Below are 16,990 nucleotides of genomic sequence, written 5' to 3'. Positions count from 1 at the left end.
TGCGACTATTGCTTCTAGATTGAGCGGTTTGAAGCGCGGCCCGCAGCTCACGGAGCGTACAACCGCCGTCTGCTGCGCTTTTCCAACGCAGCGTCTCCCGACGGAGAAGGAGAGCCAGTCCTCGATGTAGTCGGATTGGGGTCCCTTCAGGAATCTGCGGTGTCAGCTTTTACGCTCCGACGCGCTCGCGAGCACCTAAAGGCGCTTTCTAGCGGCAGCAGCGCCCTAGGCACTACTAGCTAGATTTGGCATCGCCGGTAGTCGGCGTCGCCAGCTCCTCAATTGCGCTGCCTGCGGAATCCTACAGGAACCTTGCAAGAGAAGAGATTCAACCTCTTTTGGCTCAGCATGTAAGCTGTGCCCGCGCCTTTCTTTTTCCATCAAGCAAGCAGCGAACTACTGCTGTCTATGCCAGCAGCCACGGATCCGGCATCGCATCCAGCTGGCTTTCCTACACAAAACTTAGCAAAGCCAGCGGGGAAGGTAACCAACCCATCATTCTTAAAAGCATGAAAAGTAGAAGTGGTTCGATCGCACTTCACCTTACATTTATACGTGCGATTTGAGTGAATACCCATGCCTACATTTAGCAGCAGCCTACGGTGTACAGCCTGCTCCAGCATGGACTTCACCACAAGGCCTTTAGATCGCTGAAGCTGTCAGCTTTCCCCTATTAAAACGGACCTCTCGTATTGATATTGAAAATGCGGGTTTCTCCGAGGGCCATCCGCACCCACAGGCCTCTTCTTCGTATTTCGTGCCAAGCACATTATGCTTATCGAGCTGACCCTATTCTACCCGGGTCTATACGATGCGTAAATTTAATGCTCACTGCCGTGATCCCTTTTGGACAGTGACGGTTCGCCCTCTTTTAGTCCAATTTTCTTCAATTTCGTCCACTTTTTCCTCATCCCCTCGGTTAGCACAATGCGAAAATGCTAACATCGGTGAACGTCGAAGCCTCTGCCGGAACAGCTTTCAACTCCTGGTCACCTACAACGGCGGTATGCTAACAGACCAACTAGGCTGTGTGTGGGTCAAGCAAAGTCTAGGCGAAAGGATAGTTTATAGCAGTCGGACAACAATCAGCTTACGTGCAGTCTTCTGACATCTGGATTCAGGCCACTGTATACGAACAGAGGTTTCCGTTTGAAAGGATCCAGCAAAATAAGGCTTGCCGATATGGGCGTGCTTGATTTAACCGCAGACTAATATCATTCCCTTTTGATTATTGCCCTTATACAAATGACAGTCTAATTCAGCTGTAGACGTTAGTCGAGCAGCGTTACATACAGGGTGTAACTATGAAGGGCTAAATGTGCCTACAGTGACAGGATATGACTTTCAAGGGGTAGAACTTATTGCATAGTAATGGTCATGGAACAAGTTTATAAAGCCAGTGCGTGTGACGCGCGGCTATCTACTACAAATGCTAATGTCAACGACAACAACATTGTACAAAATAGTCATGTACTATTAGAAATCGATAGGAATAGCACTATGTAACTTATGATGAGTCGCTCATGCGTAATACGTGTCTCGATCATATGTGTGTTCGTCGCATACATGCGCCTATGGAAAATTACAGGGCAAGGTAATTATGAGCCCGTTACAACAAGTTACCATTATCAAATCTATGAGAATGGATCGTTGACGATACAGGATGTAACGAAGAACGACGCAGGGTTTTATCTTTGCCAGGCGACTAACGATGTCGGTCCAGGGCTTAGCTCTGTGATCTCGCTTAACGTTCACAGTAAGTTCAATTTACTTTGTTTTAAAGATGTAGAGAATAGCGATCACACAGAGCCGACTGCTAGATAGAAGTTTTTCGTTTAAGTTTTGCTGGTCAGCACTGACGACCTATGCTAACCGTTCGATCGGTCAGTGAGTAACTTTGGTAACTTTTTAGATGTGATAACATGAAATAGTACATTACGTAAAACAATCGAGGCATAAATAATAATAATAATTATAATTATAATTGATTCGTTATTACATCGACGTTGTCCGTTTCTCAACAGTTGCACCGGAATTCAAAACCAAATTCCATACAAAAATGGTCCGTAAAGATGAAGACGTGAAACTAACCTGCGAAGTAAAGGGCGACCAGCCGATTCAAATCCAATGGCATAAAGACAAGCTACCCCTGTTAGGTCTTGCCTCTACTGAAAATGCAGGTCTGGCAGTGGCCAAAGTCCGGGATGTGCCTATCACCGATGGAACAAAGTCTGAGCTGACGTTAAGCCGTGTCGGACGCAAAGATTCAGCACTGTATTCCTGTGTAGCTACTAATAAATATGGCACAGACGATACGAACATTCAGCTCGTTGTGCAGGGTAAGCAACGCCTAACGACGCTCGTTTGGTTCCACTCTAGACAAAGGCCAAGTAAACTATAACGGGAGGATTTTTCTACCGCCTCTTTCTGTTAATAGTTATGGGGACAAATGAGACTGGTCTGTAGCCCAGCTGCCACAGTTTCTGGGGGACTACCGTTTGCATCAAATGTAGTAGTTCTATTCTACAGTGTAGCAACATTTGTTGCTTGTACTGATTTTTTTTTCTATAGGTTTAGCTGGTTCTAAATTTGGTCAATGTACAAATCAAGAGATGAGCACGTAAAAGCGAATTCTTCAATAAGACTACAATATTTTGGATTCTTAAACGAACCGCTTTGTTAGGCGCCATTCGAACGTTGAACAGTACATCCACATATCAATATATCAGCCTGTTAAAATTAGGCGTTGTGGAGAAACTTTTTTTTTTTCTAAATGTTTATATTCCTCTAACACTTTTGCAGAACCGCCTGACCCTCCGCGTAGCGTGCGGATTATTGAGTCTAGCTCAAGACGCGCTCGAGTTCAGTGGGACCCGCCTTTCAGTGGAAACAGCCTCATCAATCAGTACCGCATTCAAATAATGGAGACGACACGTGGGTATATTATTACCTGTTGTTATCGATTTCGGTGCGTGTTATGAGCATGGGATTTTATCACGCGATTCAAGATAAACGTCGTGACCTGATTGTACTCGTCAGACAGTTAACTCGTATGAAATATTCTCTGTTAGAACAGACACGAGGGCCGTTTTCAGTTTTCTAACAGCAATCTTTGTTTCTATATCTTACTATGAGGGTTGCTATTCACGACGACGTTTTTATTTCTCAAACTAATTTAGGATCATCTGGTGTGCATTTAACGTCGCCTCATAACATGACCGTTACATCAACTGAGACTCAATCTCCTATCAAGAACTTGCGCCCGTCGTCATCGTACGAATTGGTCATAATTGCTGAAAATGGTGTTGGGGAATCACTGCCTAGCGTCAAGGTGCCCTTTCAAACCGAGGGCGAAGGTGGGTTTCCAGATCGTTACACAACCTTTAAAGTATATAATACGCGCTTTGAGCCATTGACCTCACCCGATAAACCTAACGTGATCACACAATGCACCACCAGAACTCAGGTATCTCTTACTTTTATATAGAGCAATATGTCTTCTTATCAATTGCAAATTTGCCTTTTCGCGTATAGTGAAAGAAAACGAGGGGGACGAAGAGCACGTTCGGCTTCATAAAGGTGGAACCAAAAGTGCTATGAACGCAACGTATACACTGCCAACGATGCAGACGACACCGCTATCCTGAAACCGATGTAAATAACCCGCTTTTAGTAGAATGTCATTTGCAGATGGCAGCAACAGTAGTGCAATGATACCTGTCATAACTAAACCTTGCGCCGGCAACAACTTCCGTTTTGTAGTGACGGAACAACTAAACGCAGCAGGAACGGACGGCAAGCACGGTAGTGTATCATTTTTCGAGTGAAGCTTTGTTCTTCACTTAAGCTCCATGTCCGACGAGGCTATGCTAACAGACGCGGCATTTTGTGATTTCCTGTGCCCTCAGGATAAATGTGGTTACAAGTTTTACCGACAGGGCCAAGAAGCTAAGCATTCAGCGGCCAACAGCATTTGGATCCAAATCCAATTTCAATTCCCGTCTTGAACAGCAACAGGCGCCGTCTACGAGCTGGAGCGCGTGTGGGTCCACGATGGCAATAGAATTCGGTGGCAGGACCTTGTTTGATATTTTGTTTCATCGGGAAACCTAAAGGCCAGAACCGGAACCTCGATTTGCGCAGATGGTGGCCGAAGTCGAGGAAATTTGCTGCTTTCTGCACTCTCTCTGTCCCGGCTGGCAGCATCGTTCCACGAGAATATGAACCCACCTCTCTAGCTCCCATTATCATTTTTTAATCGATGTCGTTCGTACTGGTACAGATTCAATGATTTCGACCAGGTTCAAGGAAATGGAAAGAAGAAGAAGAGGGCGGAAAAGCTCGCGGCAAGGAAGCGTGCCTGGGTGTAAGCGAGACCCTGCGACTAAGGGCTCGAAATCGTCATCTGTCCTCAGCCATTTGTTATCGAGCTGAAGTTATTCTAGAGAACACGAGCTTCTTACTTATAGGAGCGAAATAAAGGATCAACGGATTGATGCTGGATGATGGCGAGACGACGAAGGCTTCATTCTACAGGGATGATTGTGTGCTTCGAGCACCCAGTTGCAGTGAGTGGTTGGGTACCGGGTGCTGGCGTAATGCAGGCGCAATATGTAAATTTTACGACACTTAGTAAGACCTGACTCATCTGGCCCCCACACCAAGTCAGCGAGTCAATGAGCGGATGCCGGTTCAGAGGCAACGTAAAATACGTTAGCCTAATTCAAGATAGTGGTTGGGTACGCGATATTCAACATAATGCTAATATCCAATAGACAAATACCTAGAAATCCTTTTTGGCTGGTTTAGAATTTACAAAATTCCTTTATATTACCCAGAATCAGCATTGGCTAAGCTGCCATTCATGCGACATTATAAACTACCCTCGTAGAGCATTACACAGGGTCCGTAGTCAGTAGGCAGAGTGAGGCGTTTAAAGCGGATCTACTTTTTTCAAACGCACTGGTATTTCCTTATGCACGCATCGTCGCGTGTGACAAATTCTGAGCTCTATGTATTGCGCCGATTATCAGTTTCGATTTGCAGGCGAACGTTTTGTTTGATCTGTATTCAGTCACAATTCATGTAGGGTTTGATGACGTTTGATTATCGTTCGTCCCTACTAGGCTAGATAAAGGGTAATCAAAATCTACTTACGATAAAATGTACTCAACGTGTTTCCTGTGTGTTGTGAGGTAAACGTTAAAGAGAAATAGCAGTGACCGAACGCCGAACGATAAGCCGTAATAATTTTTGTTAAAGATTTATGCAATCAAATAGGTCCAATGGACCAAGTTAGCAGTATACACAGGTCGTCACATACTAGACACTCTAGAATAAATAAACGAAGTCCTAAAACACACGGCCTAAAACAGTAGCGACATTATCAAATACTCGATACAGTCTCAGGGAAACAGCTTAAGCCTCATATCGGTGTTCGAAAGTATTTGGGGCAAATACTTCGTATTTTCAATTAGGATAGGACAAACAGAGCCAGTGTTAAGTATTTAATATTTCTTGTTTTTTCCGTTGTGTCCTATAGTTCCCGAGGGTCCCCCGGAACAAATTAGCGTTGAGCCAACATCTTCGACTTCGTTACGAGTCTCATGGATGGTAAGTAGGCTGATCCCCCTGAGGACATGAAATCCGATTTCGCCACTGGACAAACGACGGATCTAATTTGAATTTACGTCAAAATAAATTAAATGAAGCTAGGTGAGACGATAGAGCAATACGAGAGCATGAATAAGCTTCGGAGGAGAAAATATGTATAGTTTTTTTTTAAACAAGCATGGTTGGAGGTACTTCACGACGATTGAAAAAATAGAAGAAAATTTGTACACAGGTTGAACATAGCCACAAATTGTGTTTTTGGGATGTTATTGAATGCTGCTTATTCTCTCATCTGATAGCGGCTTATTTTTTTCTTTAGTTAAGATTCGTACGCGCCAGTACCAGAGCCCAAAATTTAGCAATAATGGTAATGATTCATTATGTTTTTATCTCAATCGTAAATTTTCTTCGAGATTACGTTCAGTGGTCTCACGAGTAAATGTCATCATCATTGAATTAACATTTATCGTAAATCGCATGAATCTCATAACGTTTCTCCATTTGTTAGCCGACCGTCATCTTCTGTCCTCAGTGCAACGGATGACAATGTGAGAATTATCGATCAATAGATCACTCGTTGAAGGCGGCACTATATAGGACATAGATGAGATTCGCAATAAGCGGCGGCCCACGGTCCCCGACCCCACTGCCAACTAGGTTGACATGCACGTTCGAAAAGGCGATATGAGGCCGCAGTGACGCCACATAGCCAGGCCGTTGTCAGCCAGATCCGTTTGGCTTAGCTGGAGTAAAGTAGCACAGCTTAGGACATAAAACATGAGTGAATTATGTCGTGTACAGCCAAACCCGTCGTTATTCCCACATGGAGTGTGCCATCCCTCGAGAAAGCAAAAATAACTTATTATTGTAATACTCATAATAGTAACAGTAATAGTGGTCCTGACTGCGCTGGTCGTGGTTTAGCTGAACTCTGTGCAGTTGTCCTTACGATAACACAGGCTAGACGAAATTGGTCACACTGTGTCGTCTGTCAGAGCGCCCTTTCTCTGCTTGTTTTTGCTCGATTCGGAGATGAGGGAGGCAAGCCTAAAAAGAGCTGAGTTGCTCTAAGAAGGCTGTCCTTTAGGTGAGTTATTTCGTACGCTATACGCTTATGATATATCGACTGTAGGTCGAAAGGACGGTTGGGCTAGGGGCAAACTGTGAAATTCAGCCAACTTTGACTTGTTGAAACGACGATGAGAAAGGCATATCGTGACGGCAAATAAAGGTATATTAAGGAACTTTTGAGTCGATCACAAAGAGCAAGCTGGTGAAAATGGCGCAAAGAAGAGAACTTGAATAAATCCAGGTAGAAATTGAAAATGTATGTTTTATGCTTATAAAGTTGAGCGCAAAATAACTGATGAATTATCTAGAAGAACTCGTTCAGTAATAGTTATATGTGGCACAGCAAGCTTATAATAGACGTATATACATATAGGGTGGGGCTAATGTGTTTGAATACTCTTTATAATCACATCTGCTTAATTAGCAAAAGAACGTAAAATAAGTAGCGAATTTAACTAATGAACACTCCTTAACTATTAAATGAATTTTTTCATTCTCAATAAAGTTTTGTGTCACTTTGTGTATGCAAAACCATTCCTCTATACACTTATACATCTATGATATAACAAGATATTTTGGATTTCGTATTCGATTTTCCAGCCTCCCCCGGTGCATATGCACAATGGCGATATCCTTGGTTATTATGTTGGTTACAACTCATCCGGTGAGAAAATTCAATACAAAACGGTTGACGTTAAGTCTTCCAGTCAACCGCGTACCGAAACTGAGCTTAAAGGACTTCATAAGTGGACAAGATATTCAGTTAGCATACAGGCCTACAATAAGAAAGGCGCCGGCCCACGCTCAGACCCTATTGTCAAGCTAACAATGGAGGATGGTCAGTTGCTAGATTTAGGATTGCTATAAGTAACAATTATAGTGAAGTACAGTAAGTAGTAGGTATTTAAGTTGGTATATACAAAGTTATAACAATATAAATGTTATTGGCAGGGCTATGAATGATCTTTCGAGAGTTTGAAATGTGCAAAAAACCTATTTCGACCTAATCAAAACACACGCTTTGACAGATTACGGCTTAAAATAGCGCGTTGGTGTTTCAACTTAAACAGAAATCTATAGATATTTAGGTTATGGCGTAACCAGACATCTTTAGAAAATTAAAAATTCGTCTGACCTGTTCGGGAAACCGAACGGGCTTTTGGCTTTGAAAACGGGCGCTCCATTTTGGCACCCAGGAGTCAGTTCGGTTAACATGAAAAGCCACATTTATTGGCGGTGAGATTCATTAGCAGGTTTTGTAAACCGTTTGTTTGCATACTTAGTCTAGAAGGATTTAGAATCGGTTTGTAACTTGAATAAAAATGTATTTGTACTTTTTTCAAGCGTCTAAATATATGGTTATGTCTTGCAGTACCAAGCCGACCTCCTCGAAAGGTCGCTTGTGAGGCTAAATCGTCTAGTAAAGTCAGAGTGACTTGGAGTCCTCCGCCACATAATGCATTGCATGGCCATCTCGAAGGGTTCAAGATTCGGTATCGAAAGACTGAATCCCATGAAGACGGTGAGGTTTCCAATCACCTATATGTTGACTCGTAAGGTCCATTTGATACGCTCATTTTATTAAGCATTCCGTTCCTTTACTGATGTATTTGTTTATTTAATCACACCTGTCGGGTCACATATACCATTGGCGGGGCTTGTGCCAGTCTCCTCGGTTTCTTAGCTATAGGTTCAGCTGCTAAACCATTGCGCCGTTGGTTTATTAAACTTTTTCAAATGTTCCGATCTATGCAAACGATCTAATGTATGAATATTGCAGAGGACGACGAGCCTATTCTCGAGATAGTGATCAAATCTGGCGAACAACAAGACTACAACCTTGACAGCTTGGCCAAATTTGCCAACTACTCCATCCAGTTATTGGCTCGAACGCGAAAGGGTGATGGAATTGAAAGTGACCCTGTCTATTGTAAAACATTAGAGGATGGTACGTTTTTTTCCGATATTTATACCAGCGTTTTCAGTTTCACTAGAATCGTGCAAAGATCGTAGAAGGACTTACTAATCTTGGGCTGTTATTAAACTCTACTAGTTTACTTCGTTACTTTAAACTATCTTATTTATGCTGTACTGGTCGTAAACCTCAGGCAAGACTACTTGTTGCAAGTGTGGGCGGATTCGTTTTCGAAATCTGTTTATGTGTGTTTATATGTGCCTACGAGTGAGCCAGCTCCCAGATGATCATTGCTAGTAGTTTGCAGTGTTCCAGCCAACCAGTAGAATCATACTATGGTTGCCATATCTAAAGCAATCTGAATAAATATTTCGAGGAGTTGTACGCTTGAAATTGCGCCAGCGTGGCAAAGGACGGTCTTACGCAAGTTTTATGTCCCTTCTTATCTACGGCGATGCTGTCTGTCGTCATGTGGTATAGAGGTGTAATTTGTGCTATTTGTCGTGTGTAGCAGCATGTCTGTGGCTACCTCTCGAGAGCATTGGGAAGGCATTTCCCCGCCGCCTAGGTTGACATAGCACAGACATGGGAGGCTCGTAGCTACTCAGACCACATCGTCACCGCTGGTCTGTGCCTACACCCGATGCTCAGGGCATGCATGAGAAACTCAGGAGCGTATTTTACATTAGCTGGCTCTCAAACCCTCTTCCTTATATATCGTCGTTTCCCGGTGCTTGCTCGCAGTTCCCGGACCGCCTGGAGACATCAAGGCGCTTCCGTATCGTAAGCAGGCCATCCTCGTCAGCTGGAAGCTCCCCGAGGAGTGTAACGGAGTCATCACCACGTATACGCTCTACCAGCGAAGCGTAGGCAGCACCGACAAGCCGAACGGAAGCCATGTAAGCCATTTACTAGAGCTTCTTTCAGAACACTGCTACACTACACGCCCTCAGTACAGTGCACAGCAAGCCACGAACTATCGTCCAGCACCGTTATTACGCTGAACCGGATGATGGGGCCAAACCGAAAAAAAAAACCAACAAGCATACAAACTCACACACAAAAAAGCTAGTTCAGGTATACGCACTCACAGATTTACCAGCGCATCCACTGCCTTCTCCTGCCTCCGAGTGTGCCGCTAACATGGTCAGCGTACGGCACGTTGAAACACGCATTCCCCCTGAACGCATGCTATTAGCCCACTTCTCAAAATCGTTTGCTACCGAAGTCATTCCACGTTTTTACCTTAGTTCCTTCCTCTACCCCCTCATCTCGCAGGTCGCCGTCCGACTGTCCCACCTAACTACAGAGAAAAGATCTACAACATTACGCTATAAGAGTGGACGTTACTGCTGCTGCCGGACCATAACAATTTCTTATATCAGCGGCAGTAGCAGCACATCGTCCTTCTGCTTCGAAGGGATTTCACACCCCTGGTTGACGGGCAGACGGACACGGGGTGCAGCCGACGATCCCGAAACGATTGAGAAATGTTTTGGCAATTCCTAACATGTACAAGAAGGGGGGTATACGAAACACGAAGATGACGGCGAAATGAATGAGTTGACGTTAGAACCTTTGTTGGTTGAGTAAGCTGGATAACCGCTTGGCTGATTGTAACGTTTAAAGACGCCGTCTTAGAAAAATTTTTGCGTCTATTCTTGGATAGAAAAGCTCTGATTTTTTTTTTAATATACTTTTTTCTTTTGATATTGTAACTAAATACGTTCTTGGGCACTACCAATTGGTTTGCCTTATCAGAGAAAAATAAGCTGACTTGAAGGCCGGCCTCAACAAAAATTCTTAGCTTCAATTCCATCTTGCCTTTGCCTATTGATAATTTAAGCGTTTTATGCCAAGTTATAGAATAAACTGGTCACCGTTTCTGGTAGATTGCTAAAAGAAACCATTGTTTCGCTTACCTACCATAACTATTATTTGAAATTATTCAGTTTAACCTTATATATATTTCTGCGTATCGGATATAATTGCAGAGATTACTCTTCCGACCAAAACTCGAAAAAAAAAAAGCAGTATGAAAACGCGAACTTCTATGAAACGTACTTTAATTACGGCTTTTTAAATTTCAGAATATGAGCAAACATCAGGTCGCTGCTTCCCAACGATACTTTGAGGCCACTGGCCTTGAGCTTAACCGTCGTTACGAGTTTTGGGTGAGCGCTTCGACACAGATAGGTGAAGGCGAATCCACCCGAGTGATGTCTCAGTCAACAAGCGACACTAGTGAGTTACTTTTGAGCCTTGAGAGATAATTATTGCCAGCTTTTTTTAACTGAACGTAAAACGTTTTTCCGTTGAAAACGTGTGTTTAGGTTGTTTGATTCAGTGCTTACAACACTGATATTACTGGCAAAAGATCTATTGCCTAAGCCAACTGCTATTTGAAGCTACGTATGTATATGAACGCTACATTCACAACATCGGCAAAAAAAATGATGGGCATTATAGAATGTCGTATTGATAATATTTTTTGTCTATTTTATTTGCTAGTTCCCGCCCGAATAGCGTCTTTCTCGGAGCGGGTCTTCCTAGCCAAAGGTTCTTCGATGACACTTAACTGCCTCAGCGTCGGTGTTCCACCGGGCTCGAATGTCTGGAATTTTCGCGGGGAAAAACTTGACAAAAACAAGAATCGATTCCAGCTTCTCAGCAATGGCTCGGTACTGCTTAGCGAGATCAGCGATGAGCATACCGGAAATTACACTTGCCGAGTGGAAAATCGACATGGCTCGGATGAGATTAACTATCAAGTTCAAATTAAAGGTAAAAGAGTAGTTAACTTAAAGTTGAGTACCTATGCTAAAACTCATATATTTTAGATCAAACATTGAAACGGTCAAAAATCGCTTTACAGACAAAGTCGTCATGTAGGTTATAGCTCTCATCTATTGTTTGTATTCATAGAATTTTAACATAACACTGATGGAAACAGGTTTCGCAATACCTGTCTATTACCAATGTACATTGCACCTATGCCCTCCAGACAAATCTACTCCGATCTTAATTTAGCACTCGCCTGGCCCAAAATTCCACTTAGGTCGTTTTTACTGTTCGTACCTTTTTTCGAATTACTGCCATGACCATTTGCACTTTACTATTTCTCTTTGTCATCACGGTTCCTAATATATCGTAACATGAAGAAACCACACGGAAGCGGCCTGTGGTCCATTCATCTGGTTCGTTCAGAAGCTCGTTTTGGCGTTGACGCCCTCCTTTAGCAGAACGCGCGGGGTCCTCTAGCCTCTCTAGCTATTGCGCTCGTCCAATCAGAAGCGGGCTCTTCCCAACCGATGTGGCTCCCCCGCAGAGCTAGCCGTAAGATTTATAAGTGCACAAACTCATAAAATTTGTATACGAGAGCCGGGTCTCTGCGTCCTGGATCTGTTCAGCCATATACAGTGGAGGATAGTTCGCGAGCCTCTTCAGGACGGCTGCTACCCTATGCACGTGCCAGCCTGATACTTGCCGCCAGCTTAGTTAATGTTGTTTATCACGAAACGGAAAAAAGAGCATGGACGTGAGCCAAGTATACAAATACACAGGTTGCGGCAGCAGGGATTCGGGGCTGGAAGGCGAATGCTGAGAAAAGAGAACCTAAATAACCTACGGCTATTCTTGTAAACAGTGGCTGTTTAGCGATGCTTTTCGTTGCGGCGGTTTGCGCCGTAATCATAATAAATTGTAATTAAATTGAAAAATTAATTCATCAATATCTATTTAGTTTTTGGCAATCCAGTTGGTCCGCAATTTACGTAGACGAGAGTAACCGCAATATTGTATTGGTGTTTTTAGTAGCAAATGATGAATTTGATCTCGCAACTCCATTATAGAAAAAATAATGTCAATTTTTTCACATTTACAAACATCTTTCTATTTTGCTATTTGAACTAACTTCACAATGAAAGAAAAGGAAAGAAATGAAAGAGACTTTGCAGACTTCATAATCGTAGACTTGTATATAAATATCTGAACGAGCAGGTCAACGTTTGGAGGTCGATAAAAAAAAGCCACTCGGCAAAAAAACTTAAATCTTTCACTTCTCTACGACATTGAGTTTCTTATGCTAACACCCAGGCTCGTTATTATACTTCGAACTATACTATCGATCGAAAATGCTTAATAACGACTTATTTAAGAGACGATCAATTCAAGCCATTTTTTATCTTTTCGGTAATCTCATCATCGTGAACACCCTCCTCCGTTTATTCTGTGGGTCGATACCCAATCCTGACGTTAACTAAGGGGAAATCGAGCAGCTCATACGTATCCGGGCGTAGCACACTCTAAGTGATTCCCTTGGCGAGATTACACTAAACAAAAGCTGCACAGGATGGCCGTTCAGCCTGCTCTCAATTTCTTTCATTTCCTATCGCTTTAAAGCCAAATCTTTAAAAAGGAATGACGCGCCTAGCGTCTTATGCACGACGTCTAATGCGCGCGCGGATTAGCTGTTGACTGCACGTTTTATGATATACGAGCGACAGCTCTTCTGTCGACAAGACGCGCTGATAAGCTCTTCCTCCCCGGAGCTAGTCGATCGTCTAAAAGTTATCGCTTCCTACTTTACTATGTTCTGCCACTAACGGTAGATGCTACACCTGCAATGGGTCCCGGCTGGACGACTTTTCCCAGAGAACCTTCGTTTAGCCTATTGTGTCTATCCTGTTATTTTCTTCTCAATTGGCCGCTTTCGCAAGCGAGACTTAGCTTTGTCTCCCGTTGGGTCACTTGGAAAGAGTGATTTAGAAAATCGGCGTGAAAGAGGGTAGGTGGAGATGCAGGGCATGCCAAGCCAAGCTCAGACATTGCAGCCAGATCCGCGCAAACATATACGCTTCACGTACAAACGGTTCCATGGTAGCGCCGTATTCCTTCGCATGGCACAGCATCCGGAACCTGTCCGAACCCTCCTTCCGCGATGGGTTGAGGCACTTAGCTCACTGACGAAGTGCTCCCTACAGAAGTGAGGCAAGCTGCGACTAAACTTGCCTGACTTTTTTTTATCCATCATCCTCAGCTGGAGAGCTTAAAGGCAGCTTCTACGTATCACAGCCTCTCTTAGGAGATAGTCACTTTCTCGTAGATGGCTTGATATTGATGGCAGCTTAGAAACAGTGGTCGAGTTCTAGCAGTGCCAGAAGTAACTCATACGTCGGTAACTGCCACAAGCGGCTTGTGCATGGGCGTCTAGTGTCGACTCGCACTGATCGTTTCTTTACCTTCTTCGCTTTTCTTTTCAGGCTTACTTCCAGCACCGTCCGCCGTTTCTGTAGTGTCAGCGTCCACCTCTGAGCTCCGGATTAGATGGGATCTACCCCGAAAGTATATGAACGCCATGTTTAGTGAGTATTTCTACCGGCTGGCTGTCGAGCTCCTGCGGTCCGGCGGAACAGAAACCAGTTAGGTGTAAGCGAGTGAGAAACTAAACTTGTATTGTACGTGTGTACGGATATATGCATGTACAAATACAGGATTTTTCATGCACAATAGTACTGAAACTTCGTGCGGCGTTAACTTCATCTATCGTTCCTGCCGCCCCTAATCCTAGCAGCAAAATTCAACCATATAGCAATGTCACTACGCTTGTTCCAGGATGAACCATTTTTCTGCGTTGTCGAATCGTAGTCGAAAAGATCGGTAACGGACACGTGCGCAGGTGTTCGCCGCCGCATCGGTTCAATATTACCAGTATATTTATTCTACAGTGAGTAGTCATGACCATTAACTACCTCACGGCGAGTAACACAGATCGCTGTTGAAGAGTGAAACATATCTTTCCTATAAGGTCGTGGAGGGGACCGAGACAAGCATTCGCTGCACATAAGGCTAACCTCTGACTATATTCACTGTAAAGAAATGGACGGATTACTATATTGACGTTAGCCTAAACCGGTGAGCTATTTACATGCCTAGTTTTGCTCATGGCTAAGCCAAGGTGCCACTGCTATTTTACTTTGCGTTCCGAATCTACAAATGCTTCATTAGGTCCCTTTTAATATTAGTGCCAGTAGCGCTCTTTTTACTGGTCGTTCTTCGTGATGCACGAAGCTCATCGTCCATGGCTTCTCATCTCGCACAATATCTCGTTTTCTCTACCTACTTATAGCTTCAGCGCTGATCAGACGAACTAGAAACGAGCATGTCCGATTCTCATACAACGCGATACATATAGCAATGTTTCGTCTTTGCCGACAGCAGCAGAAGTATCGGCCATCTGAATGGCTCGATCCTTGGCTCGTCTTCCACGCTTCGGCAGCCCCCTCCCCCGTTGGTTCGTTTGTCCGTTCATCTCGTATCCATAGTCGCCCCATTACCATGTACCCAGGTCATGTTCAGTATTTCTCCCATGGGAAAGGCTTGGCGCTCGTGGGCAACCTGCTCGTCTTTCAGGCTTGTTTGCTATTAACGATCTCAAGCGACTACTACTGGTATGACTACTAGTGCAGAATACGAAGATAGTTGCTGGTAGCGGCCGTCGATGAGGAACCTGATCCTGCATTATTCTACTTCGCTAACCAAGCCTCGACTCATCAGTCCAGGGCTCTCATCAAGCCTCTTTCTATCGCTGGACCTCTGTAGGCGTGGTCGAATGCCGGGCACCAGCAACGGAGGGAGGAACTCGCACAGATACTCGAGAACACTAAGCAGTGTTCTCGGATGGTTCCAGTCACTAGGGCTAAGCCGGTGATAAGACAGAAGGCCATCGGTTCCACGAGTCTACTAGGACCCGTCATAGCGAGGGGTCAGATAGAGCATGCACCCGCGACCTGTCTTCCTCAGCTTGTCGACACATCTAGACGTAACGTGCACATAAGGACGCTGAGAAGTCCGAGGTCTGAGAAGGTTTCGAGCAACACGTGCTTACGACAGCGAGGTGAAGAGGGTGGCTCGACTGTAGTTTCAAGGTTCCTCCTCGAAGTCGAGGCTAGCAGACTATTTAGGAGTTTCAACACTCTCACTGCCCTACTAATGTAGCGGCCAAGTAATCGTTGTGCCCACAATGGTTACACTGGTTACATTGGATTACATCCGTTATATTACCTGTGTACTATCTATCAATTAGATGCTTACGGTATTCCGAGGCCATCTAAGGGTAAGGACCTCCTGACGGTCCTTTGTTCTATCTCGGACGAAGTGTTTATTTTGTACCGTCTTATTCTTAAGCTGTAGGTTGTATAGCTCGGTTGAGGTCTTTGAGTATCAGGTAGAAATGCGCTTTTTGAGCGGTCCTATATAGTCGATCTTATTTGTCGCATTAAATCGCGGAGTCAAGGACAACGATGTCCGCCACAGATTGTAAGCAGACGTTTCCATGAATAATAAAAATAAGACTTGTCGCAGAGCATCGTTTACCGTTTTGGTCAATAAACCGTACGTGTATATAATAGGAAAGGCGTAGAAAAGTGCTCAATGTCAATTTATTATTTTATAACTTTGCAGAACTAATACTTCACTACCGAAGAAAGTTTGGCGGTCAGTGGGAAGAAGTAGAAGTTTCATCCAAGCAGGACTGGTACCTTCTCGAGGGCCTCCAGTGCGGCACTAAATACCAGGTGTACCTGGTCGGTACGAGACGGTCGGGAGCCGTTGGAGAGGCCAGCGATATCATCACTGGCCAGACAGAAGGTGTATAACAAAACTCTATTGTCTTCTTAATTTAAGTACTAGAACAACACAACTAAAAGTTTTTAACGTAATTTAGCAGGAGACGTTGAGGAAGGGGGTTAGGTTAGGGGGCTGATTTGCGTGCATTCTATGTTCTTAAGTTAAAAAACACCTAGGAGGCGGCTCTTACATGGATTCTTAATACAATACGTGAATGCATTGACAGGTGGAGTACCAGCTGCACCGCTTCAGGACGACTTTGCAACGCCCAGCAACAGCTCAATAACACTCGATCTCGGTACCTGGAGCGATGGTGGATGTCCGATGCGCGCTTATGTTATCAACTATCGAAAGCAGCAAGCGTCCAATGAACGCGGAGAATGGATTCAAGTGCAGTACAACCAGGCTCAAGACCGCGTTGTGGTACGTTTGAGAGTAGCATTTCTAGTAATTTCGTCAATCTTTAATAGGCTAAAGCGTTAGATCGTCTTTTCAAGCTCTCTTATGCAAATGGTCGTATGCCTTTACAGCTACGATTGATTTTTCTATATTGGATTGCATTATATAGTCGGAGCATGTGTAGCCCGGTGAGTCTGGACTTCATGGTGCTTCGTAAGATGCGCTCCGCTGCGGTGATATAGATCGCACAGTTCAAATGTCTAGCTTAATCGAACCTGCAACCAGTCAGAAGAACCCGCAGTAATATAATAATAAAGCAAGCAAGTGAAATGGCAAATTTCGACTCGTATCAAGAGCTACTTCGTT

At 44.1% G+C, this 16,990-nt stretch overlaps 1 protein-coding gene across 3 annotated transcripts in view; it reads left to right on the top strand.

Moving 5' to 3' along the window:
• Window positions 1-16,990, top strand: part of LOC111253991 (cell adhesion molecule Dscam1-like) — a 110,747-nt gene that overhangs the window by 83,114 nt on the left and 10,643 nt on the right. For 2 of the 3 annotated variants that reach the window (XM_022814409.2, XM_022814737.2), the window contains exons 11-24: window positions 1,589-1,756; window positions 2,025-2,339; window positions 2,803-2,934; window positions 3,180-3,356; window positions 5,543-5,613; window positions 7,285-7,522; window positions 8,057-8,206; window positions 8,465-8,632; window positions 9,344-9,498; window positions 10,690-10,843; window positions 11,111-11,383; window positions 13,861-13,962; window positions 16,061-16,246; window positions 16,452-16,648. In XM_022814409.2, the coding sequence (XP_022670144.1) occupies window positions 1,589-1,756; window positions 2,025-2,339; window positions 2,803-2,934; window positions 3,180-3,356; window positions 5,543-5,613; window positions 7,285-7,522; window positions 8,057-8,206; window positions 8,465-8,632; window positions 9,344-9,498; window positions 10,690-10,843; window positions 11,111-11,383; window positions 13,861-13,962; window positions 16,061-16,246; window positions 16,452-16,648 (2,486 nt within the window). The remainder of the gene's footprint in view (window positions 1-1,588; window positions 1,757-2,024; window positions 2,340-2,802; window positions 2,935-3,179; window positions 3,357-5,542; window positions 5,614-7,284; window positions 7,523-8,056; window positions 8,207-8,464; window positions 8,633-9,343; window positions 9,499-10,689; window positions 10,844-11,110; window positions 11,384-13,860; window positions 13,963-16,060; window positions 16,247-16,451; window positions 16,649-16,990) is intronic. The other variant, XM_022814573.2, reaches the window with a different exon arrangement.

This window comes from Varroa destructor, unplaced genomic scaffold (genome assembly GCF_002443255.2).
Source record: "Varroa destructor unplaced genomic scaffold, Vdes_3.0 BEIS01000001.1, whole genome shotgun sequence".
Classification (NCBI taxonomy): domain Eukaryota; kingdom Metazoa; phylum Arthropoda; class Arachnida; order Mesostigmata; family Varroidae; genus Varroa; species Varroa destructor.
This window is presented reverse-complemented; position numbering and strand designations above follow the sequence as displayed.